Genomic DNA, 25054 nt, shown 5'->3' with positions numbered 1-25054 from the left:
TCAAGCACACTTTCCCGCCGTCAAGCCGTAGTCTGCCAGTCTGCGTCCTCCCTGTGAGAAAGAAAGGCCAGATGCCTTGGCTCTCTCCGGCGTGTCTGGGCCAAGCAACGGCAAAGCTAGGTACATGTCCATCGTGCCCTGGTGGGTCAGACTGGACATTCTGACAGGCGACGTGATGTGCCTTGCCCATGTCGCTTGCCCTGGCATCTCCGGGGGCGAGCCCGTGGCCAATTGGTGGCCCGACGGAATCCTGTATCAACCCCAGCGTCCGTACCACTACATAAGTATCGCCTCGGGCCTTGGGTAAGTCGTGGGCCGGGGCTTTGACATCCTCGCTCCAGTAACACTCCTCGGCCAACTCCAAGAAGACGTCGCCCTCGCGTCCAAAGGGGACATCACCTTCAACAATTCTTGTCCTGCGGGTCTGCCTTGCACGATGGACACCAAGGACGTCGAGTCCTCCCCGACCAGGACAGTCAGTGCTGCCGGCTCCGTCTCGACGGCCAATGTCGGCCGCGATGCGCTCGCCGGCGTGACGCCTCCGCACGAGAGTTACGAGGGCAGGCACCGCTTCGACCCAACAGCAAAGTGGACCGACGACGAAGAGCGCCGGGTCGTGCGCAAGACAGACATACGCCTGCTCTCGGCCCTCTGTGTCATGTTCTTCGGCCTGCAGCTCGACCGTGGCAACCTGTCCAACGCTCTGGCCGACAACCTGCTGGATGACCTCAACCTCTCGACCGACGACTACAACAACGGCACCACGATCCAGCTCCTGTGCTTCCTGGCCGCCGAGTTCCCTGCCCAGGTCCTCATCAAGCGCTACGGCTTCAAATACATCCTGCCCACCATGATGTTCCTCTGGGGGACAGTCTCATGGGCTCAAGCGTGGATGACTGGCCGCACCTCCTTCTACATCACTCGCGCCTTCATCGGAATGTGCGAAGGTGGTTTCATACGTAGGTCAACCTTGGGGGCTGTTTCTCGCCCCTCGCACTTCGATCCCATGTCGTGAGCCGCGGTCCTCTCTTGAGAGTATCGAGAGAGTATCATGCTCCCGCCTGGCTCTCTCCTGACTGTCCTGTCGTAGCAATTGCTGACTCTCTCGTTGCCGACCAGCGGGCACAATCCTCTTTGCCACGTACTTCTACAAATCGAAAGAGTTGTCCCTGCGGCTGGCCGCCTTCTGGTCCACCCTCAATATTGCGCGGGTCATCTCTGCCTTGCTAGCAGCAGGAATCCTTGAGATGCGAGGCATCGGAGGCAAACCTGGGTGGTTCTGGCTCTTCTTGCTTGAGGGTCTGCTGACCTGCGTCATTGCCGTCGTGGCGTTCCTATACCTCCCAACCTCTCCTGTGTCAACCAAGGGACCCCTCTGGCGGAAGCCCTGGTACACGGAGCGCGAAGAGGTCATCATGGTCAACGTAAGTCGCATCGCGCCCCAGACCAGGCACTAGACTAACACCAGGCCGACACAGCGGATCTTGCGTGACGACCCGGCAAAGGGCCTCACGGCGATCAAGGAGCCTGTTGCCTGGAAAGATGTGCGCGAGGCGTGGACAGACAAGTCCATGTGGGGACTATACTTTGTTGGCCTGGTCGCTTATATCCCCGCCACTCCCGTGCAGTCATACCTGACCTTGACCCTCAAGAGGCTCGGGTTCTCCACTTTCAACTCCAACATGTTGACCATCCCTTCGGCGGTCCTCCAGATCATCACCATGCTGTCGCTGGCATTCAGCAGCGATTACTTCAACGAGCGGGCGTTCCACGCCTTCTTCGGCGAGTTCTGGATCATGCCCTTGCTGATTGCAATGCTGACGATTCCGGACGGGGGCCGGGACTGGGGCCGCTTCTCGCTCGTCACCTTGATCTCGGGGTACCCGTATTTCCACCCCATCATCTCAAGTTGGCTTTCCGAGAACACCTTCGACGTGAAGAAGCGCGCCATCACCGCGGCGACTTACAACGTGATCGTACAGATTGGGAGCCTTGTCGGGTCGCAGATCTATAGGAAATGGGATTCACCGTACTACAAGCACGGCAATGCGGTCCTGCTGGCCATCTGTGTGCTGTCGCTGGCCTCGATCTTGGTGCAGCGGCAGGTCTTGATATACTTGAACAGGAAGAAGGAGAGGCAGTGGCAGACGATGAGCGCTGAGGAGATGGCTGCGTACCAGAGCAACACGGAGGCGAGGGAGAGTGAAGGGAACAAAAGGCTGGACTTCCGTTTCGTGTATTGAGAGCACATACCCACCCGTATTTTTCGTCCAGTTCATTCTTGCGGCCGAGACAAATCGCGTTCGGGATGTGTACCAATGCCACAAGAGCCAAAGTGATATAATAAGCCAAGAGCCTCATTTGGAGCGTCCTTTGTGTCCCGCCCCGAAGCCATTTAGATGGCCTCTCACTGGCGCACTGGGGGCTGCCTTCCGTCGACGGGGCATCGGCGACAAGCTCGCCAATGTCACAAGGCGGGTGGGTCCAAGGACGACCCACAACAGAACGGCACTAATGCATGACTCTATGGTGGAGTGAAATGGCGCAAGAACAGGACCCGCTCTGGAATCTGGGGTAACCGGGTCCAGCGGGTCGATCTCGAAGGGCCTCGGAGCCAACCCCCGTCCAGCCATCCAATTGCTTGCTGGTGCTGGGCGAGCACTCTTTGTCTCTCTGTTCAACCTCTCAGCGAGCCGACCATTGCCAGGCATCTCATCGCTGCTCCGGATCACGACATTGCCAACGAGACCCGGCTGACTGGTACGGCCAGGTCGGACGAAACATAGGGACGGCCCGCGGACATGACGCAGTAGATCATCGGGTCCCTGCATTGCACAGTGCTGGCGTGCTGCTTTGCTTGCACATGCTCGCCGTCCTCGAGAGAACCCAGCAAGTGGGTCGACACGCTGCAGACTCAACAGAGACAGCATGTCTGCCCTGCCACGACGCAAGATCGGCAGCCGGGCCTGTGACGGCTGCAAGATTCGCAAAGTGAGATGTACTGAAGAGCCACCCTGCGCACGATGCTCTTCCATCGGAATCGCGTGTACCTTCAACAAGCGCCAGGCAACGAGGGGCCCCCGCAGCCTGAGAGCCAAGACCCTGCAGGAAATACAGAACTCCCAGAACCTCAAGGAGGGCCAGAGCTCGTGTGGTAACAACAGCACCAACACTGATAGCCTGGTGGACGATCTGCCTGCCAAAGGGACCTCACCCGTGGGTCAGAGCCCGCCCGGCGGAGAGCCATCTCTTGTGCCAGGCAGAGACGGCGGATCCAGCGGCCTCCAAAGGACCCCTGTGTCGTCCCTGATCATTCGACTGTGTATTTACCGCCTCCGCCTCTTCCCAGTGTGGCCCATCCTCGATGCTGAAGACGTCATATCGTCGCTTCTCAGGGATCCCACAGATCTTGGGACCTACGCACTTGCCAACGCCGTGTGCGCAGCAGTGATAGTCCAGCTCAAGCTACCTTTCGAAGGAAGGACAGACGACAATGATCCAGCGACAGCTGCGTCCATGACTGCCGAGTGTCAAAGAACGAAGTTGCTCTTGCGGGACGCAAATGGAGACGACGGCCCCGATGCGGGCCTGGCTATGGTTCAAATAGCCTTCTTCCAACACATTTACCATGAGAACCAGAGCCCAGGGGGCACCAAGAGCCTGCTGTTTCTTCGGGAGGCCATCACCATGGCACAGATCATGGGGCTGCATAGAAAGGCATCGTATGTCCTGCTGGCCCCAGAGGAGCAGCAGATGAGACGTCGCATCCTGTGGTTGCTTTTCGTCACGGAGAGGGGCGTAGCCGTGCTACACAAACTCCCCGTTGTTCTGAAGTGGCAGGCCAGCTTCCCGCCGCTCGTGGACAGGGCCAACGTCGAGGTCGACGAGGCGCAAATCCTGCCGGCGTTCAAGAAGCTTGTCGACCTTTTCTGGCTGTTCGATCAGAGTGGTGCCTTCGACCTGCTCACGCAGGCTGACGATGACACCGAGACATATCAGGAGAGCCGACTGGAGTATCTCCAGCACCGCCTGCAAGAGATATCGTCAGATGGGTATGAAGGCAACGATGTGCAGAGGGCCGACATATGCGTTACCAAGTGCTGGATGCAAGCAGTGGTCTGGCGAGCGTCGTTGCGGCGGTCCAAGGCGGCCATGTTCTCCGAGCGTGAAAGTCATGTTTCACAGCCGTACCGCATCGTGGCCGACTTTCTATCGCACATCTGCCACTGTTCCAAGACGGCACTTGAGGCCCATGGGCCAACCATAGAGCTCAAGATCTTTGAGATTGCCAGTGCGCTCACTGAGTACATATACACGCTCACGACGGGCGCGGATATGGCACGGAATCTCAACAGTACGGACGCACGACCTGTGGAGATGCTTGTTAAGCTACAGCGGCTGCTTGCCTCGTCACGCGGTGGCAACAAGACTCTTCTGACCTTGTTGTGTGCGAGGATAGCGGAGGTGGAGAGCGTCGGTCCGTGCGACCTGGTGTGGAACCCACATATAGAGACATGCGAGGCTGACGACGGCAACGTCGGTGACGGGTCCTTCGAGACGGACCTGCAAGCTCCAAGGAGAGTGCCCAACTCGGCGTACTTGGGCTTGGAGACAATGGCGAGGCTGAATGATCCTCTGCGCGTGCAACTACCAATGTGGACCGATTTCCGGCAAGAGCCGAGCCAGCGTGTACTTGATGTTGCTGCTACTGAGGAAACTATAGCCACCATGTTGATGGCACAGCCCGCAAATGAGTCGTGGGATGAATGGGCTGCAGGCTTCGCTGACATGAGTCATTGTGTACTGTAGTGAGATTGGGCAGGTTTACCATACTCTTGAGGCGCCAGATGAATGACGAGTAAATTTGCCTGGTGTTTCATAAATTCGAGGGTGAGCAGGGGGAGAAGTATGCGTATGCGCGGCTTGATCCTCGGAATGTGGATTCACGATGCTAAGTGTTGAAAACGCCGGTTCGGGCTGCCGCATTGAGCCGCCGCTCCACCGGTCCAGCAATGCCGAGAATTTCTCCGCCCATCAATCGATGACCTACTAGGTCGACCAAACTCTTCGCTGCATCATCTCGAGAACGAGTCCGACAACTCGTCACTGGTTTACCTAGAAGCCCTTCAAAAATATCGAAAACCGCCTCAATCGGAGCTCTCAAGATGGCCTGGGAAGAACCTCGAAAGACCGGGATGGCCTACAGAAGGCTAGGTATGAAGGATGGTATTCCAAGTAGCCGGCGAGACACCAAGTTCTGACGCGATGTAGGCAATTCGGGTTTGCATGTGTCCGTACTTGGGTTGGGAGGATGGCTCACGTACGTATCCCCAAGCCATGGCCGAGATGGAGGTTGCGTCCGGGATGTGCTGACGGCGTCATCAGCTTCGGCGGGCAGCTTGAGAATGGTGCGTCTGGAACCGTCCCAGGGATCCCGGTGGCCAGTAGACACTGACGTTGGGGCCAGAGGGCACCTTTGCGTGCATGAAGCAGGCTTATGACCTGGGCATCAACTTCTTCGACACGGCTGAGAGGTGGGTTTCCGAGGCCTGCCACCAAAGGTGGGGGATTTGCCATTCTGACGCCGTCGCAGCTACGCCGGGGGCCAGTCCGAGGTGGCGATGGGCCAGGCGATCAAGAAGTTTGGATGGAAGCGCAATGACATTGTCGTGAGCACAAAACTCAACTGGGGAGGGGCCAACGGGGAGGTGCTCGTCAACAACCATGGCCTGTCACGCAAGCACATCATCGAGGGCCTCGGGGCGTCGCTCAAACGTCTGGATCTCGAGTATGTCGACATTGTCTACGCCCACCGGCCGGACCGTCTGACGCCGATGGAGGAGACCGTGCGGGCCTTCAACCACGTCATCGACCAGAAGGGATGGGCGATGTACTGGGGCACCAGCGAGTGGTCGGCGGATGAGATCGCAGAGGCGTGCGGGATTGCGAAGCAGCTGGGACTCATCGCGCCGGTGGTGGAGCAGCCTTTCTACAACATGCTTTCGAGGAAGAAGGTGGAGGGCGAGTTCCAGCGGCTCTACAGGCGGTTCGGCATTGGCCTGACAACGTTCAGCCCGATCAAGTTCGGGCTGCTGAGCGGCAAGTACGACGACAGCCCAGACAAGCCGCCGGCCGGGTCGAGGTTTGCCAAGGGCGACGACAAGTTTGTCAGCTCCGTCCGCGACTCGTTTGCGAATGCCGAGTGGCAGGACACGATTGCAAAGGCGAAGCAGCTGAAGGTGAGTGTCAACCCTCCGTTGATGATTCCGGTCCGTTTCGGATTCGATACCGAATCTAGCGGGCCCCTCCTCTGTCTGCTGCAGCTTGGGAAGAAGATAGCTAACAGACGGTCCTGGGAATCACCAGCCGATCGCGGACAAGCTGGGAATCACGCGGGCACAGCTGGCACTGGCATGGTGCCTGAAGAACGAGAACGTGTCGGCCGTCATCACGGGCGCTTCGAGACCAGAGCAGGTGGTGGAGAACTGTGCAGCCCTCAAGGCACTGGACAAGCTGACGCCAGAGGTGATGGCTGAGATTGACGACATTGTTGGTAAGGTTGATCTGGATCCGGCGAGGCAGGACTAGATATTGCTGCTCGTCACACGAGGCTGGAGGAGGAGGAGACATCACCAAGCCTTGAGATCTTGGGCATCATGAGCTGCCGAGTCCCGCTCGAGGGAAGTATGGTACATTGAAAGGCCCGGAGGAAGGCCTCGGAAACAATTGGGCCTGCTTCCTAGCCATGTACGGTAGATCTTTCGATTGCATGATGAGGCCTATACCCAGCAACAACACTGAATCTGAATGACAAAAAGATTGAGATGAAGATGGCAAGGGCGGGAAGGGAGCATTTGAGCACGTACATGAGTACAAGGATAGATACCTGGGTACCGGGGTACCTAGATACCCGAAAGGCTGCACGTGCTAGCGTGACAGCAGGGGTTGGAGCTCCAGCTCAGGACGCGTTTGTGGAGGGGGGGGATCCTCACACGTCCTGTCATGCCTCTCCTCTTCCGATCCCTTATATCCACAATCATACTATCACCAAGACAGCCAGACACAAAGAGATTGGCCTTCACATATCTACCGAAACTCACTGACCCGTGCAGGCCCAGTCAGATGAGCACCATGCCGCCATGGCACCCAAACAGAAGACCTTCGAGCTGATCCCAGACCTGCCTGGTCTCGCTCAAGCACAACAACGACCCGCTGATGCCGCCGCTGCTGTTCAGAGCAGACCACCCATGACCACTAAGCAGGCAAAGAAGCTCTACCGGCAGAAGAGCAAGGGCCCCAAACTCTCAAAGGCTGAACAACGGCGCATCGACCTCATGGAACAAGACCGCATACGCAAGGAGTTCGAGAAGGATAAGGCCCAGGCAAGGGCACGGACTGCACGGGACAAGAAGAAGGCAAAGGAGGACAAGGAAAAAGACGAGAAGAGGAAAAGGGGTCTGCCGCTAGTCGATGTCCACCCCAGTCAGGACACAATCTCGAGGTTCATCAGCAGGCTGGGCTTCGGGGGCAAGAACAACGCCCACTTGGAGACGGTCCAGGAAGCCGACTCGGAGTCCGCAACGGAGGTCGAATCCGATGCCGACTTCCAGAACGAGCCGTGCGAGGAGCGGGAAGGATACCACGTCCAAGATCACAACAGGAAAGCGCAGGGCAAGGAGAATGAAGACCCGGCGGACAACATCGGAGACTCGGCGGCCAGACCAGCCAAGCGACGGAAGCTCGGCCAGCCAAGCAGGAACTTGCTCGACAGGATGATACATATTCCTTCCCAGCGATCAGTCGGGGCCGTCGCAAGGGTTGCTCAGGAAATGGAGATGGAGTCCTGGTCACGGCCAAGCAGCGTCGACACCGATGATCCCGCCACCGAGGCCATGCTGGAGGATCAGCTCATAGCAGACGTCGAACTGGCCTCCTCCAAGAGTGCAACCAGATCAAGCCCGAATAGACAGAGCCCATCCAGAGAACCCCTGCAGTCCCGTGTCCAACCTCCATCACATGCTTCCCTCGCTCCCAGAGCTCCATCCCCGCCGCCGCCGCCGCGCCCTCAATCGCGACCTCAGCCTCCTAGACCACAGAAATTGCAAGGCCCTCAGCTACCAACCAGCACTCGAATTCCCCTGGGAGATGTCCCCCAAACAGGGAATCTCCGTGCTAAATCTAAACCAGTCGACGATGTCTTCAAGAAGCCGGCCTCACCGTTCGTCCTTGGAGGCAGACAAGAGCCTGCAACGAGATGCACGGTGGCTGCCAGGCCACCAGCTCCTCCCAGATTCAAACCACCTACTGGAGCTGTTGTTCCCCGATCCGGTAGGCCGAGATTCCTCCCAAAGCCAACCAATGCTGCACCCACACCAGCACCAGTGCAGGCTTCTCCTACTTACGCCGGCTCGAGGGGGTGCGCCTTCAAAGCAGCGGACGCTTTCCCCACAAGCACTCAGCTTTTGGTGATGAACCACGTGGACGACCTCTTCCCAACTCCCTCCCAGGAAGCACGGGAGCTTCATGAGGATCAGCAGCCGGCCAAGCCGGCCAAGATACCAACTGGACGGCCATCACTGCTTCACAAACCCCCATTACTCACTCACGAGCACGTCGATCATCACGACGGAAGACCATCAGCCGTGGCCCCCGGACGACCCACGCTGCTTCCTCAGGACCAGCCGAGCGGGAATACGCGGCCTGAGATCCCCTTCCTTGCAACACAAGATCTGATACTTTCTTCTCAGGACATAGCAGAACTGGACACGCCGAGCAAAGTGCGGTCGGACCCTGCATCCCGGACCCTGCATGTTGCCAGCCACGGGAACTCATTGCCTTTGCCTCCAGAAAGATTGGCCCTCCCATCCAACGAAAAGACACGAGTCGTTTCGGCAGTCCAAGCACCCAAAGACGCCACAAACGCAGCAAGAAACCCCTCTGCAGAAGTGATAGGTGTTGGTTTGGATTGCTGCCGTCTTCTTCCGACTTCTAGAAACGAATCTGGTGCCCGTGGCAAACCTCTGAGCCAGACGGTCAAGGAGGTTACACAATGCCCGACTCATGCACTCATACGTCCACGATCCCAGCGCCTTCAGGGGTCCAACAAAGGGCCTCCGCCTTCTCGACCGACCTTACAGCAGAACGCATCGTCCCCGCAAAAGCGAAGCGGCAAGCACGACGCTGCTGGTCGGGGTCAGTCGAATGAAGGCTTTGACAATCGCCCGCCGTCCCTGCATTGCTCCCACTCGGCAGCCAAACATTCACAAGCAAACTCACCCCCGGATGGTGGCAGTGCCGCACATCGGTCCCAGAAGGGCTCTGCCGTGCCACCGGCGTCGCCTCCGAAGAAGCGGATGTTTGGCTCCAGTGGACCGGGCGGTGAAGTCCTCGTTGCCATGGAGCGCAGCTACAAACAGAATTTGGCCGAGGAGCGGCGGCGCAAGGAAGAGCTCCGTGCGCAGGCTAGGAAGACCTCGGCTGAGGAACTTGCTGAACAAGATCTTTCCGAGATTCTTGAGGATGACCTTTTTGACGAAATTGGCCCTGGGGCTGTCCCGTCAGGAAATCCCCATGGATCTCCCGACGAACACGCCAGCGGTGACAGGTCCCCGGCTACCTCAAGACAACGCAGTCCCATTGGGATGGGCACAAATGCAGGGCCCAATGCCGTAGGCAAGGCATCAGAGACCCGGGCGGAGCCGGTGGCTTCGCAGGAGACAGATTACGGAGACTTTGACTTTGATGCCGGGGCAGAGCTCGACATGCTGGCCGATATTACGTGGGCCGACGATGACTTGAGCGACATATGACGGCATATAAGCAGTCATCGGCGAGCGAGGTGATGGTGAGTGCGGGCGTGTGATCATTATTTGAGCATAGCGAAGGCATGGGACGGCAGGAGGGAGGATCTGGGCTGCCATTGGGGCTAATAAGTCATGCATAGGTCTTTGTCAAGGTTCAACTTCGGGCGGCGGTGCCCGGCCGTGGGAGTGTTCCTTCCTGTCTATTGACAATGATCATCAAATAATCGTCCATGTTGTACAGGACTCTGCTGTTTGCGTTCTGGTGTATGGCAAGCCGGAGGGATCGTTGCATCGTCTGCATCGGCTCGGAACGGGCGTTCCCCAGCTGCACGGTGCTTACTACGTGGTGGTGTATGGTATGCTGGTGCTGACATGCAGCAGCCTTGGTGAGACGGGGCCGGGCGGTGTGTGGGGTGGGATGAAGATTGCATGCAATTTCCCATTGGCTGTGTCTTGGTTTCAGTCCGTGCCGGGGCTTGGTAGTCACTATGAGTCATTTTGGCTATTCCCAATCCAGGTGCGAAGGGAGGGGCTGAGCTGAGGCGGGTGGGCATGCGACAGCCCTCGGCATACCTTGACTGCACAAAGGATGGGAATGGGTGGTGGCATGGCGTGTGTCGCTCGCTCCATACTCAGTGGTGTCGGGAACGGTGGTGGTCTGTCTATAAATGACGACCACGGCCTCACCTAGCCTCTCCTGAATATGATTTCTTGCCTCTCAAGTCCAACCACCGGTTGATGGTATAACCTCAACCACACCGAATCAACCCCCCCCCCCTTTCTTCTCCTTAGGAGACTTCACGCCGGCCTCGACACTAGAGGCCGTCAAACACTATCGAACAATGGCAGCTGCAGCATCCTCATCTGCAGCGGCGGCGCGCCAGACCGCAAGGGCCGCCTTCCGACCTTCCCAGCAGTAGTTTCATCGACTACAGTCTCCATCAAGATCCCTCGGCGGCGGCAGGGCTCGGTCTCGATCCCTCGGGCTCGGACTTCCTGTCGCCACTGCTGTGGTCTGGCAACACCACTGGAGCTACTTATGCTGCCCAAGACCCTCTGTCGTTTGGGCAAGCCTGGGAACCGTCGGGAGATACCTTTACTTCTGCCGTGCCCCCCCTCGACCTGGACTTTACTTTTGGTGAGTTTGGCCCCATGTGTATGTATGCATGTATGAGTGGCAGCACGCTGACAAGTCATCGCAGACCCTGCCCTGATAGACGCCCTCCCGGAACCTACAGACATTCCAGATTTCTTCATTGACCCTCCACGCCACGTCAACGCCAGTCTTCATCCTCACATGCTGACATCACCCCAAACCCTTGAACCCATCACCACCACCGCCGCCCCAGCGGCCATTTCTGCCACTGCCACCACTGCTGCCGCTATTACCACCGCCGCCAACACCACCACTACTTCTTCCGGAAGCAAGTCACCAGCATCCTCTTTGTCCGACTACAGCCCGCGGCCTGTCGGCGCCAGCGGGGCTGGTCGACAGCCTGCCAAGCCGCACGACGACCCCGACGTCGTCCTCAAGCGCCAGCGCAACACCATCGCTGCGCGCAAGTACAGGCAGAAGCGCCTCGACCGGATCCAGGAGTTGGAGGACGCCTTGGAGGGTGTGACGCGGGAGAGGGACGACTTGAAGCTTCGGCTGGCAAGGCAAGAGGCTGAGACGGCGGCGCTTAAGGAGATGATGCGGATGAACTCTGGGCAAGACCGTGATAGAAATTGAATGTCTTCTGATCCTCACTGAAACGTTTCTCTCACCATCCTCTCGCCGAAATTGAAATGACGTGACACGGGTCAATTGTTACTGCTGCGAACAATTCGTCGCAGCAGCAGTCTATGCCTAATTACAGATTCACGTGAACACCACATGGTCATCCATCAGCCTGACTGCGATCTTGCGGCGCATCTACGGTGCAGGGGCCCGGTTAGCTTCGTCCAACTACCTAAGTATCTTGGCGGTCCGTCAGCTAATTGTAAACTCATGTCTGGCGATGATCGATGGTCAGGGGCAGGATGCTCAGACGATGTCGGCTCTTGACCAGTACTGTCTCTCAGTCTTGCTAGACTCATCTTCCTAAATGAGAAGCACGATCGGTATAGGGAACGAGAGTGTCATCTTGGCGGATGTGTTTGGACGGGTGAGGAAGTATGGCATCTTACCGTTGCAACCCAGATATTATTTGGTACGATTTTCAAGGCATCAGAATACTGCAAGGTCGACATGTTTGTTCCGGTTGCTTTGAAGGCCTCACTGGCATCTGGTGGCTTGGGACATACTTTTTATACTTTTCTCGTGGGTGATTTCCACTTGCACGCCCAGGGCACGCTACTAGTATTATGGCATATACAGGATGAGCGAGCATGATTCATATTGTATAACCTCGGGCAGATATCTTGTACTACTTCGGAATCAATTCTCCAAGACTTCTCCGCCTTTTGTCAGGCCATGTATCAGTTTTCAGTTTTCCTGGCGGCCTTTTAATAACGGCCTATGCATGTACGAATGCAGCTCTAGCATACCCAAGCCTTCGCAGGATGTTCAATTATGTTTCCTGTTCTTGGGAGGGAAAACTTTAAGAGGTGGACTAAGACCAAAAATGAAGCGCGGTCTATCCCTCCTGTGGCGCCGACTACTTTACTCGGGACATTTGCCATGTGGTGGCTGGCGTCCTGGCTCAGGGAGGCACCCCGTTCTATTGGCAAGCAGCAAGCTACCTAGGTACATGGGGAGTCATGCAGACCGGGCCCATTCAAGGTCAGTGATTATACTCCCCAAGATCAATAATGAAACTATAACTCATCCACTGGAGGGAGAAGGTGATGGGCTGCCCAGTACGTAGAGCATGATTACTACCGAAGTAGCTAGGTAAAGAGATCCGCAGCAATCCCCGGGGTATTCGGTATGAGCATTGTGACTCAGTTGGTGATTCTCGGATGGAATCTGACAGGTGACCTACCCATGTCTGGCCTATTCCAGTGTGCTGGGCCTTTTTGTTGCTGCCTTCTTGGTCAGCATGAGTGAGCGCAGGAGAGAAGCCCTGGGTAATGTCTGGGCTACCCATTGCATACCCAGGCATAGTTGCCCCCGTGTTTCCTGGGAAAAGAGAGATGTTGGCTGACTACCTTTTGTCCACCGTCCATTGCTACTACTTGCAAGTCAGCTTTATGTTGAGTCCATGTGGTGGTTTCTGGGTTGTCCTTCACTGTCGCAGCTACAGATCGAACGACAGGAAAGACCACGTCATGATGCCCCGTGGGCTTTTGCAAGCTCCCGGGCGGGCCGAGACGAGGCAATGGGCACAACTGGCGCTGTTCGCGAGAAATTCCGTCCGATGAGAGCTGTTTGATCAAGGCCGTCCCTCCCGTCTCTCTCGTCTCTCTTCACCCGCCCACGGGGCTCAACTGCATCGGTACAGTCCATCCCTCTTATCGGCTATCTGGTCTCGTTCCTGAGGGCGTGTGTCACTTGTTCCTGGCAGCTCGTGCTGTGACGGGAATTTCCCATGCCCCCACGTGTTTCGTGGACTGGACCTCAACCGCGCCTTCCTGCAAACCGCGCTCTCAACCACAAACAGCCTCCAAAGGATTGTCCTCGACGTCGTCTCATCCACAAACACACCCGAGATCGTGATCAGCTTTCCCATACTCAAACACCACCGACAGCTCACATTCTCACACAATGTCCTACACTGGAGTGGCTATTCTTGGCCTCATGCGGTAAGCTGCACCACACGGAATCCTCTCCCGATCAATGTTGCAGACACTTTCCAACCCCTGCCTCCCAAACGCGAAACACATGCGCTGGGAAAGGAGTCGCGATCGAGTCACCTCCAGCAAAACGGTAAAGGTCGTATCACCACAGCGCTGTGACCCTTATGTTGCGGTTTGCTCTGCTCCAAGCTGGCCTGAGAAGGGTCAACACTGTACCACAGCCACAGCCACAGGCACAGGCCATCACTCGCCGCCTTCCATCTACAGTCATCTGTTGGCAGTCAGCTGCAGGACCGTTGAGTATTGAGCCCTTGAACTCTAACTGACCTCCATCCTCGCAGGGCCTGGGGCGCTGCCGAGAACAAGGTCACGTCTGGCTACAACTCCAAGTACAAGCCTTTTCCCATCCCCGATGACCCTCTCTTCACCAGCAAGGATGTCTCTGTCGTTACCATCCTCCTGAGCCCTCCTAAGATCTTTGAGCTGTGCCTCAAGTCCTGGCTCAAGAACCAGCCCCGCGAGGTCATTCTTGTCACTACCTTTGACTACTGTAAGTACAACCCCAGGGGGGGGGCGCTGCAATTCCCACGCTCGCATTCCTGCACCGAGGAGGTCTCTGCCCAGGAGCCTGCAGGAAAAGCTGTTTTTGTGCCATCCATGTTGCACGAGGTTGACATTACCTAGTCCAGGCTGTCCTCTCAGCCCTCGAGTCCTACGACCTGACCACCGCGGACCGCGCCATCATCAAGGTCTTCCATCTCGATGAGGGCGTCAAGGGCCACCGCTTCCAGCAAGCCATGGGCTTCAAAGAGGCCACTGGCAAGATCATGGCTGTCACCGATGACCAGATCCTGTGGCCTGACAGCCTGCTGAAGAACTGTAAGCATGGCGATATGATAACCACGGCCACACCTGCTCAAGGACTCGCTGGCTGACTCCGCTGAACCTCGCAGTACTCCCGTGTTTCGAGGACCCCAAGGTCGGTGCCGCTGGCGGCCCAATCGGTGTTCAGATCCCCGAGGAGCGCCGTGACAAGAACATCGTCACGGCCTGGGAGGCTGCTGGTGCGTCTAAACCACTGTCTTCAGTATTCCCCTTGCCTACTTCCACAGCCAGCTGAAGCTGACACAACCCTCATGACAGGTGCCAAGTTCCTCTTCGGTGGCCGTGGTGGTGGTAGCGCCAGCTGGGTCGCATACAAGTGGACATGGTGCCTGGCAGGTTGCACCTGGCTGGCCCGTACACCCATCTTCCAGGACCCCGTATTCATCCATGCCCTCACCACCGAGACCTGGGCCGGTCGCACCCTGAACGCAGGATCCGACAACATAATCACTCGCTACCTGCTCCAGAATGACCATGTCATCGCTTACCAGAACACCGAGGATGCTACCGTCTGGCGCACTGTCAAGACAACTTCAACCATGCTTGACCAGCGCATTCGCTAGGAGCGGAACACGCTGCAGAACTTTTTGAGGTTTCTCACCGAGGTCCCCCAGACCTACCGCCACCCTTACATTCTCTATGTCACTTTGATGCGCCTGATCCGGGTCCCGATCGCCATCATTCACCTGGTTGGCTGGGCACTCGCCCTCAGGCATCACCCAGCCATTGCCTTGGGCTTCCTTACCTTCTATGTCCGCAGTATGGTCCCCACTTACCGCGCCTTCTGGGCCACATACCCTTACATGTTCAGTCTCCGCAACTTGCTGGCTGCTGTTGCCGTGGACTTCTCCCCCATTCCCATTGGTTTATGGGGCATCCTCACCATCAATACTGACAGCTGGGTTCACGGAGACGGCATCACCGCCAGGAAGCAGCCGGGTATCACCAAAATGGCCACCGAGAGACTCGAGGCCTTTGCTCAGGCCACCAGTGATGCTGCCGGTCAGGTCTTGGCTGGTGCGTGGGCATCCACTACCGCACACGCCCGCACTGCAAGCCAGGTGCAAGCCGCTGTTCTGTCCGGCGATCCCTGCCTCTCCAGCGGCATCCCCATGAAGCCGGGCCACATCGATGAGCAGAGCAAGGAGGCTCTTGTGACTCCCCACGGAGGAGGCCGAGCAGAGTGATGACATTGAGCCCAGGAATGAGCGGTGAGCACAGAGCAGAGGGGTCATGATTGTGATCTGTCTTGTGTTGTAGAGGCAACTTGTCCGGCGCATCCCAGCATCACTCGTCACCGTCTGACCGCACTTCATTTCACAGCCATTTACATGCATGACCTGATTTTCCTCAACATACCAAAAAGGACTGCGGATTGCAGTCTGGCCTGTCTCGACATCTAGCAACACTCTTCACTTTTCTTTCGCCGAAACCCTTTCATTCACGTGTGCTTTTTCTTACCCTTCCTTTTTCTTTCGTTTCAACTCCCCAGATTTGACATCGTCCGCTAGGAATCTCCTTCCGTTGTTTCAGTATCATCTTTCATTTTCGACCTTCTTATTTGCGGCGTCCATACTTGGAAGGATGACGGTACTCGGCCGTTGGAGAGCTCTGCGTGCGGGCAGGGACAGGTACGCACGGATGAGCGGACAGATCAACGGACAGTTCCAAGTAGGCCTGGTGGTGGACATGTTTTAAAGATTGTGCTACTCAAAGGCCCAAGATGTGGTTGTCATCCCTGGCAATTTGCGCAGGTATGGATATCCTTCTCCACGTTACGTGGAAAAGACCCGGCTTTTCTTTCGAGACGGAGCATTGAAGGGGGGAACACCTGGACTAGCTCTCTGGGTCAAAGCCCTGGATGCTGAGCTCGACGGCGAATGCTTTACACCAGGTTATTTTCTTCTTTTTTTCAAAACGTTGACTGAATCCCCAACCTTGCCGCATACGTGTGTGTTTCCACATGTCCATGTTCTCTTTACGATGCGACGATATGAATGGCACAAAGAATCTGAAAAACATGCGGGATGACTTGGTACTCGCTGGCCAAGGACACTGAACATTTATTCTAGGGCCACGCATCTCAGTAATGAAACTCATACCGTTGTGGCATTAAATACATTTACTAGAGACATGGCAACAGTGCTCGTTTGTTTGTTCCGCTCCACACCTGGTCCATTCCCTCACGGCCAGTACCCTAGCTGCCAGACTTACCCGACAGACAGTCAGATATGAATCTGTCTATTTATCCAAGGGGGTGGTGTTGGGATCCCAGCAGACAGGCTTGTACTCGGTGGTCTCAAGCTCCTTGACCTCTTCCGGGGTCAGGGCAAAGTCGTAGACCTCGGTGTTCTGCCTGATCCTCTCGGGCGTGACGCTCTTTGGCAGGGGGATGTAGCCCTTGTCCAGGGACCAGCGGATGAGCACCTGGGCCTCGGTCTTGCCGTACTTGTCGGCCAGCTTCTTGAGCACCGGCTCGCCCCAGCGCTCGCCGCGCACCAGGGGGCTGTAGGCCTCGATGGCAACGCCCCGCTTCTTGCACCACTCGGCGATGTCGTTGCGGGCGCACCAGGGGTGGATCTCCCACTGGCCGACGCTCAGGACGCCGCCCTTGCCCGGGCCGCCCCTCTCGGCCGCCAGCTCCTTGATGTGCTTCTCGAGCTCGTCGAGGTGGTGCACGCCGTAGTTGGAGACGCCGATGTTGCGGACCTTGCCCTCTTCGACGCACTCGACCAGGCCCCGCCAGGCCTCCTTGCGCGCCTCGGAGCCGCCGTAGGGGGCGTGCAGGAGCATGAGGTCGACGTAGTCGAGCCCGGTGACCTCGAGGGTCTTGTCGACCTGGGCCTTTGCGTTCTCGTAGGACAGGGACCGGCCCGGCACCTTGGAGGTGAAAAAGATCTGGTCGCGCGGGACGGTGGAGGAGATCTTGCGGATGGCGGCACCACAGCCGGCCTCATTCTTGTAGACAGCCGCCGAGTCGATCTTTTGGGACCGGGCAAACAGGGTGTTAGCGAGCCCCGAGCGAGGGAGAGCCTGGTGAGGGCCAACGTACGTGTCGGTAGCCGGCGTTGACGGCTTCTATGCAGACGCCCTCGGCAACATCTTCAGGGCTAGCAGAGTGTCAGTAAAGGCGGGTGAGGCTCCAAGATCCAGGCACGAGGACGAGAGCCGTGGAGGGTTCTCACGTCTGCCAGAGCTGCATGTAGGGTGCATCGTGTCAGCGGGCCGGTTTCAGTACACGGCGACAATGGCGGGCGGGTTCACAAAAGCACAGCTAGACAGCACTCACGCCGTATCCCAGCTGGGGGATCTGGTGCCCGCTGGGCAGCTTGACCTTGGTCTGGAGGGTCAACTGGGAAGCCATGGTGTGCAACTGTGGAGTGGAGGTGAATTTTGTGTAGTAGTTGTGTGCCTCGAGAGGTGGGATGGGATTTGTTGATGACGGGCAGGGGCGGCTCTCAGTGAACGAGTGAGATCTGCGGAGTTGGGCTCGGCGGGGAGAGGCGTTGTGTTTTATAGAAGAGGCATACCCTCGAACAAGCTCCATTCCATGTCACGCCATGTCACATAGGTAGCCGGGAAAAGAAGACCCTGGACCCAGGACAGGACGGGTAGTCTAGACCCCAGAGTCTACCAAGTAGATGCAATTGATTCTGTAACTTGGCGGTAACGGGTCGGGGGCCCTGAGGCAGCTTTGGGCTTCCGAACATCGGCACGGTGATGGGGTGGGGGTGCGCTCTTTGGGCTTCCGGCCCGCTCCCGATCTGATAAGATGATGGCCGGTCCGGGGGAGCTGGCTACATACTCAAGGAGACATGTATTATGGCAACAGTAGCCAGCTCTGGGGGAAGGCAATCGTCCTGGGCATAGATCATCCTCCCCAGTCCTAGCGGTGCCGTGAGCAGTCGGTCACTCTACCGGGAGCATATGTGCATGTACAGTATCTCAACCTACCTAGGTAGCGTCTTCCTAGGTATTTAGGTCGGGGCATAATTGGCTCTGGTGGGGGTTCATTGTGCTGTGCCCACTGTGACGCTGTCAGGATGTCACGATATCGGCGAAACAAGGCACCCGAGAGATCCTGGTGCGCTGTGGCGGTTCAAATGTCAAAAAGGTGAACGCCCCTCTCTTATATCTACATGTTCCTCGGCCGCTCGTTCTCTTCCCTCGACCTCGCCTTGGAACTGGCCCTGCATCAGAATTGGCCGTTCTCCCAGTCCACCACCACGACACTCTCGACCAGCGAGTCGATGCTCTTCTTGAGCTTCTGGTGGGCAGGGTCCTGGCTGACATAGTAGTCGCGGTCTTGGGTGCTGGCAAACTCGACCACCTTTGCTCAGTCCCGAAGTCAGCTCAGGCTATGATGAGAAGCAGCACCAGACCCAGAGTACAGGGCGTCGTTTGGGCAGGGTCACTCACAAAACCATGGGTTGCACCGTGCTGTGACAGGCAGTCAGTCAGCATCTCCTCTACCTCGCAGCCCGGACATCGGCGGTCTGGAGACTGACCTGGAGTCCCTCGGGAGAGTTGTCCTTGCCGCCCGTGAGTGACTTGACGTAGGGCTGGAGCGAGGAAGGGTTGACACAGGCGGTCCTCAGAGCCATCATTCCGTTACATGCCTTGTCCCACGGATCATGTTAGCATGTTGGCCTGTTGGCATGTTGAGATGGCAGGGCAGGGCAAGGGCATCGGAACGCCAGAACACCAGAACGACCGTACATTTCGGATGGCCTGTGGATCTGCATCCTTCTTGAAATGGAAGAGGACCGTGTGGGTTACGGAGAAATGAAAGGCTGGGACGGTCCAGTCAGCGTGGAGGGGATCGAAGATGAGCCAGAGGGTCAACAGAGCCGTGATGCTGATGGCTGCAAGACTAAAGACTGCATTTCTCATCTTGGGCTTCGGGAGTTCCCATGTCAATGAGAGGAGCTGAACAGGTTCTGCCGAGGTAGTCTAGTATTTATTGTGCTGTAGGCTGGATTGTCTGATTGTTACAGATGTCATGTAGGATGATGATGCAGGGCCTGGGCAGGCCTGCCAGGCTGGTCACTACGTATCACACTCGATCCTTTTACCACCCGGCCAGATGACAATCGAGATGTTGGTAGACAGGTAGACAAGAAGCAAAAAGCAGAGTGAGTGCTGCCGCCTCCAAGCAGGGGTGTGATGGAAAGGGAAGGGATGGATGCCGCCCTGGCACTCTGGAGGAACCGCCCAGACAGTACCCAGGCCAGCTGAGTGGCTGGTATACCTTGGTAGGCTGGGGAAAAGAAGTGACATGTCAGGCGCGTGCGTGCCTTCCTCGGCTCAACCAGAGGACAAAGGATGCAATTGCTGCCACTGGGGTTTGTTCGTGAACCATGTGTGCTTGCCCACACACCACTGCAAGGAGGTACTTCCAATTGGGGAAGCTACCTGGCCACCTGCTTGCTTGGGAGGGGATCTGTGAGTAGTACAAAGCATGGACCACAACAGCCCCACCTCTACATTTGCACTCAGGTACCAAGTATCTATCTTCTCCACACCTTGGTGCAGTGACATCATTGTTAGGTGCTTGCTTGCAGTGGGTAACCTATGGTGCACATTAAGGGCAACTTTCCCAAAACCACGTAGCAGCACCTTTAAATTTGGAATGAGCTTGAGAATACTAGGAATAGGCTAGAGTCATAAGGTCCTTAAAAGCACTAAACAGAGAGTTATGTAGATTTAAAAGACACAATGAGCTTATAAGCTATTTTCTTTTTTGAAAGTTAGCGCTGTCGTGCACCATAAAAACTATCAACCCCTCCATCCCTCCACCCTTTCCCACCGCCACCCTTACCAACATTAGCAAACCCCACCACCACCCCTCCAAAGCTTTCTAAGCATCTCACAGCAGAGAACCATTTAACACCCTGCCCCTCCAATACTTGAAAGCCTCCTAACAAAGGAACAAGCACGAGCACGAGCAGACACACAGGCGGAGAGAGACAGAGACAGAAGAGGAGGAAAAGTAGAGAGTAAGAGACAGGGAAGGAGGATTCGACGACGCAACAAAACCCACCATGCAGCTCGTCAACGCAAAAAAGATCCACAAGATCGAGGATCTTGGCGAGGACTCGGTCCAGCTCCTGCCCACCGACCCCGAGGACATGTGGCACGCCAACAACCTCATCGCTCCCGACGACGTTGTCCGCGCCCACGCCATCCGCAAAGTCGCAAAGGAGTCGGCCACCGGCTCCTCCGCCACCGAGCGTGTCCACACCGACCTAACCATCACGGTCACCTCCATCTTCTTCGACCCCGCCGCCTCCTCCCTGCACGTCAGCGGCCGCGTGGCCAGCGACAACGCCTTTGTCAGCCGCGGCCAGTACCACACCCTCGACCTCGAGCTCAACCGGCCCTTCACCCTGTGGAAGAGGCACGGCTGGGACTCGGTCGCCGTCCAGACCCTGCGCGATGCCCTCAACCAGGACAGGGACGGCGCTGTAGCCGCCGTCGTCATGCACGAGGGGCATAGCCAACATCTGCCTCATCACCGAGTACCAGACCCTGATCAAGTCGCGTGTCCAGAGCGCCCTGCGCGGCAAGGCCTCCGCCTCCTCCAAGGACGACAAGGGCATGCGCAGGTTCTTCGAAAAGACCCTCGCCACCCTCCTGCGCGCCATCGACTTCTCCCAGCCCCGCCCGCTGCTGATCGCGAGCCCCGGCTATGTCGCCAACAACTTCAGGCAGTATGTGCTGGAGGAGGGAGCGCGCCTGGCCGACAAGAAGCTCCTGGCCCTGGGGAGGAACGCCGTCGTCACCCACGCCAGCAGCGGCAACGTCTACTCGCTCAACGAGATCCTCAAGAGCAAGGAGGTGCTGGGGCTGATGAAGGAGCGCAAGTCGGCCTCGGAGACCAAATTCCTGGACGAGCTTGGCGAGAGGCTGCGCAAGGATGACGGCAGGGCGTGGTACGGCATCCGACCCGTCGACAGGGCCGTCATGGAGGGGGCCGTCGGCCGGGGTGGCGGCGTCCTGCTCGTCAACAACGACCTCTTCCGGAGCCAGGACATTGCCACGAGGAAGCGCTACGTCGCCATGGTCGACAAGGTCAAGGAGGACGGGGGCGAGGCCAGGGTGCTGAGCAGCGATCACGAGAGCGGGCAGAGGCTGGCAAGCTTGGGCGGCATCGCCGCCATCCTGACGTATCCAATGCTCGACCTGGACGAGTCGGATGACGAGGATGGGGGCGGTGGGGCAGAGGACGGCGACATGATCATATGAGACCAGGCACGGCCGGCAACGAGGACCATCAGAAAAGTTTCATCCCCAAAGATAATTCCCCCGAGCGGCGGGAGGAGGCGCTGACTTTCCACCCATTAGCCTACATGTGAACGGCCTGAGCAGTGGTAGAGCATGCGTGTCACGAATCTATTAACTGCTGGCGAAATAGACCGCTCGGCCAAAAGACCAGTAATTTTCAATCCCTTGGAAATACACCTAGCAGTATATAAGCGCTACGGAGCCATACCATAATGACATTACCCCCCTTAAGGCCCTTATAAAGCTCTTCAATGCCTTTAAAGCGGGTATGCATACTTATAAGTAGCTTAAAACTTAAATAATATAAATTTAACTTACTTATAATTTTTTATTTAAGCAATTATTGTAAGATTTTTATAATGATTATAAATTTATATAAAAAAGTTTTTGTTATGGGCTCGGCCCCAGAGGGGCTGCAGGCTGGCTAGCGCCTTCTCCCATAAGCTGCAAAGCAGCAACCAATTAAGCCAAAAGGTACGTAATAATCCAAGCTCTCTTAAATTATCTAGCTATATTATATAAGGCTTAAGCTTTTAACTTAAGCTTATTATAATTTTAATTAATAAGCTTTAACTTTAATTATTAAATTAAAAATTATTAAAAATTTATTAATTATTAATAAAATATATTATTTAATTAAAAAAAGTATTTTTTTTTAAAAAAAATATATTTAATAATATTAAAATATTATAAACTTATATTATTTTATTATTTCTTTTAAAGCTTTTATAAAGCTTTTAAATACCTTTAAAATAAATATATATATAATAAGCATGCCCATGAATCTCTGTTTAATTATGTAACCTAATACTGCGGGTATATAGCTAAAAGCCGGAGCAATACCTTTAGCTTCCTTTCTTAATTCTTTATCTTTCGTATTCTTAATATATTAAATACTTATAATAGCAAGCCCCGTTATATTATAAAAAACCCTTTTTTTCGCTTTAATTAGTTAAGAAAAGTACCGCTTTATTTCTTTTAATTCCCATTTTAAAATAACTAATTCCCTAAATCACCCTTATACTTAATTACTAAACATTTCTTTGCTTTAAAGTGCTTAAGACTTTAATACTTAGTGAATTAAAATTTGCGCAAAAATATTAATAAATGCTATAGCAATTAAACCAAAATACGCTTAATTATATTATATATATATATAATTAAGAAACGGCTTTATAAAGGTCTTTAAGTCTTTTATAACCCGCATAAAAGAATTTAATACAACGGGATTTAGTAATTTTTTAATGGCTTCCTTAATTAACTTTGTAAAAGCTGCTTATAAAGACTTAAATAAGCTAAAAAAGGCATAATAATATTTAATTAATATATAATAAATAAGCATTATAAATACCTTTTTATAAACCTTTAATTCCGCTTTATTTAATATAAAAGCCAATGCTTAGCCCTTAAATGTTAAAATTACTCTTTTAATTATAGCTTTTAATATATTTATAAAGAAATAATTAAAAATTAAAGACTAGCTTAATAATTATAAAGCGTTTTATAACTTTATATAATAGCTTTTTAAAATATTATTTATAAAACCCAAACCTTAATAAACTCCAACCCTTAAATTAATAAATATAAATATTAATAATATATATATAAAAACCTATATAAAAGGGTTTAAAAGCCTTTATTTTAAATATAGCAAGCTAAGCTATATTATTTAATATTATAAAGAACCTAAGGTAGTAGTAATTTAATTATTAATAATTATTATAGCTTAATAAGTAAATTTTAATAAAAATTAAGCGGAAAGCAGGGAATAAGGAGTTAACCTTAGCTATATAATATGAAAATCAAGCGATTTATATACCTGGATAAAAGGAAAGTAATGCCCTAACTAGCGGCCCATAGGTAATTTAAAATGCTAATAAAAGCTAATTATATTAAAGCGCTAATTAAGGCAGGTAAGGCGAAAATTAAAAGCAATGGCATGGTATTTATAAATAATAATAATAAATTTAGGGAATTTTAGCTAAATGTAATTTCCTTAAAAAACTAAGCGGTTTTCAAGGGATTTAAAGCGCTAACTAAGGTAGGATTCCTAGTTAAGGGGTAATGTAATGGGCATGCTTATAAATCTCTATTTAATTATATAACTTAATACTATAGGTATATAGCTAAAAGCTAAAACAATGCCTTTAGCTTCCTTTCTTAATTCTTTATCTTTCATATTTTCAATATATTAAATACTTATGGTAGCAAGCCCCGTCACAATATATATATATTTATAAATAACTTAAAACTTAAATAATATATATTTAATTTATTTATAATTTTTTACTTAAATATTTATTATAAAACCTTTATAATAATTATAAATTTATTTAAAATAATTTTAAATTAAAGGGCTTAAACCCCAGTTATTAAATTGGAAATTATTATAAATTTATTAACTGCTGGCGAAATAAATTGCTTGGCTAAAAAGACCAGTAATTTCCAATCCCTTGGAAATACACCCAGCAGTATATAAGTGCTACGGAGACGTACCGCACAATGCATAAAAAAGGATGTAGCATGGAGGGCCGTCACCCCTGACAACACTGCGGGCACTCGAGCAGACATGGATCAGCGCCATGTTTTCCGATTTGAAGCAGCAAGACCACATGCCAGATGCACAAGGGAATGGGCAGGGTTGAAATCAGTTTAACCGAGTTTAGTTAATAGCATCAAAAGACTTAATTACAAATTACAAGTATGGTTTAATAACATGTAATTTGTAGTCTGTTTCCCTGGGAATGGGGCCATTTGTTTGCCCGACGTGGACATAGTCTGCATGCAAATCGGCGTGCGGTGGCTTTTCATGAGTGACGTGAGGGCACGAGACGGATGGTACTAGGGGCACAGCAGCCGGAAGCTGCGGGAGCTTGGAATCCTCGGGATGTCCTCGCTCTATGCTGCCGATGTATGCATCCCGCAGTCATGTGCGATCCTAGGCCCCCACCTACAGAGATGCGTACAAGTCCTGCGTCTGCAGGCAATGCCTGTAATGCAGAGATGGAACAAGCGGGATGGTCGGCGGCTGTTGCAGGTCTTTTGCAGATGTATGATCAACTCCCAACTAACAGGTTGATGGTAAGCTAGTATACCATGACGTGGACCAGATGCAGAAACAAAAAAGGGGGAAGAGCCTATTGGGGTGCCGGGGTTCGCAGCCCTATGGGCGATTGAGTTTGGGCCCATGCTGTCATGTTTCTTGTCCCTGTCTTGGATCTGGGGACTGGGTTTGGTCTTGGTCTCATCCCATCTTCCGAGGGCTGTGGGGTCTGGGGTTTTGTTTGTGTATGTGTGAGTGGGTGCCCACCTACCGGCTCATGAGCCGAGAACAAAACAGAACGAGGACAAGTCATGTC

General features: G+C 54.0%; 8 protein-coding genes across 8 annotated transcripts; 6 read left to right on the top strand and 2 right to left on the bottom strand.

The window, feature by feature from the left end:
- Window positions 1-436: 436 nt before the first annotated feature.
- On the top strand, window positions 437-2243 carry INS49_007497 (uncharacterized protein; the record flags this gene model as incomplete). Its single annotated transcript, XM_043168260.1, has 3 exons — window positions 437-959; window positions 1120-1424; window positions 1479-2243. The coding sequence occupies 3 exons, from the start codon at window positions 437-439 to the stop codon at window positions 2241-2243; spliced, it is 1593 nt and encodes a 530-aa protein (XP_043016846.1).
- Window positions 2244-2928: 685 nt separating this feature from the next.
- Window positions 2929-4812, top strand: INS49_007496 (uncharacterized protein; the record flags this gene model as incomplete). The annotated part of the gene is made up of 2 exons (XM_043168259.1): window positions 2929-4689; window positions 4810-4812. 2 exons carry the CDS (start codon window positions 2929-2931, stop codon window positions 4810-4812), a joined length of 1764 nt encoding a protein of 587 aa, XP_043016845.1.
- Window positions 4813-5165: 353 nt separating this feature from the next.
- Window positions 5166-9809, top strand: INS49_007495 (uncharacterized protein; the record flags this gene model as incomplete). Its single annotated transcript, XM_043168258.1, has 9 exons — window positions 5166-5214; window positions 5272-5320; window positions 5386-5408; window positions 5468-5534; window positions 5594-6239; window positions 6367-6553; window positions 7123-7941; window positions 8188-8222; window positions 9087-9809. 9 exons carry the CDS (start codon window positions 5166-5168, stop codon window positions 9807-9809), a joined length of 2598 nt encoding a protein of 865 aa, XP_043016844.1.
- Window positions 9810-10541: 732 nt separating this feature from the next.
- On the top strand, window positions 10542-11535 carry INS49_007494 (uncharacterized protein; the record flags this gene model as incomplete). The annotated part of the gene is made up of 3 exons (XM_043168257.1): window positions 10542-10544; window positions 10623-10941; window positions 11006-11535. 3 exons carry the CDS (start codon window positions 10542-10544, stop codon window positions 11533-11535), a joined length of 852 nt encoding a protein of 283 aa, XP_043016843.1.
- A 1956-nt stretch (window positions 11536-13491) lies between these two features.
- INS49_007493 (uncharacterized protein) lies at window positions 13492-15595 on the top strand (the record flags this gene model as incomplete). The annotated part of the gene is made up of 6 exons (XM_043168256.1): window positions 13492-13529; window positions 13865-14073; window positions 14208-14402; window positions 14477-14587; window positions 14667-14917; window positions 14972-15595. 6 exons carry the CDS (start codon window positions 13492-13494, stop codon window positions 15593-15595), a joined length of 1428 nt encoding a protein of 475 aa, XP_043016842.1.
- Window positions 15596-16649: 1054 nt separating this feature from the next.
- On the bottom strand, window positions 16650-17772 carry INS49_007492 (uncharacterized protein; the record flags this gene model as incomplete). Its single annotated transcript, XM_043168255.1, has 4 exons — window positions 16650-17390; window positions 17461-17518; window positions 17594-17604; window positions 17698-17772. 4 exons carry the CDS (start codon window positions 17770-17772, stop codon window positions 16650-16652), a joined length of 885 nt encoding a protein of 294 aa, XP_043016841.1.
- An 831-nt stretch (window positions 17773-18603) lies between these two features.
- On the bottom strand, window positions 18604-19301 carry INS49_007491 (uncharacterized protein; the record flags this gene model as incomplete). The annotated part of the gene is made up of 4 exons (XM_043168254.1): window positions 18604-18738; window positions 18828-18848; window positions 18917-18970; window positions 19128-19301. 4 exons carry the CDS (start codon window positions 19299-19301, stop codon window positions 18604-18606), a joined length of 384 nt encoding a protein of 127 aa, XP_043016840.1.
- A 1151-nt stretch (window positions 19302-20452) lies between these two features.
- On the top strand, window positions 20453-21656 carry INS49_007490 (uncharacterized protein; the record flags this gene model as incomplete). The annotated part of the gene is made up of 2 exons (XM_043168253.1): window positions 20453-20875; window positions 20937-21656. 2 exons carry the CDS (start codon window positions 20453-20455, stop codon window positions 21654-21656), a joined length of 1143 nt encoding a protein of 380 aa, XP_043016839.1.
- Window positions 21657-25054: the final 3398 nt, after the last annotated feature.

Source organism: Diaporthe citri, assembly GCF_014595645.1.
Source record: "Diaporthe citri strain NFHF-8-4 chromosome Unknown scaffold_21, whole genome shotgun sequence".
Classification (NCBI taxonomy): Eukaryota; Fungi; Ascomycota; class Sordariomycetes; order Diaporthales; family Diaporthaceae; genus Diaporthe; species Diaporthe citri.
This window is presented reverse-complemented; position numbering and strand designations above follow the sequence as displayed.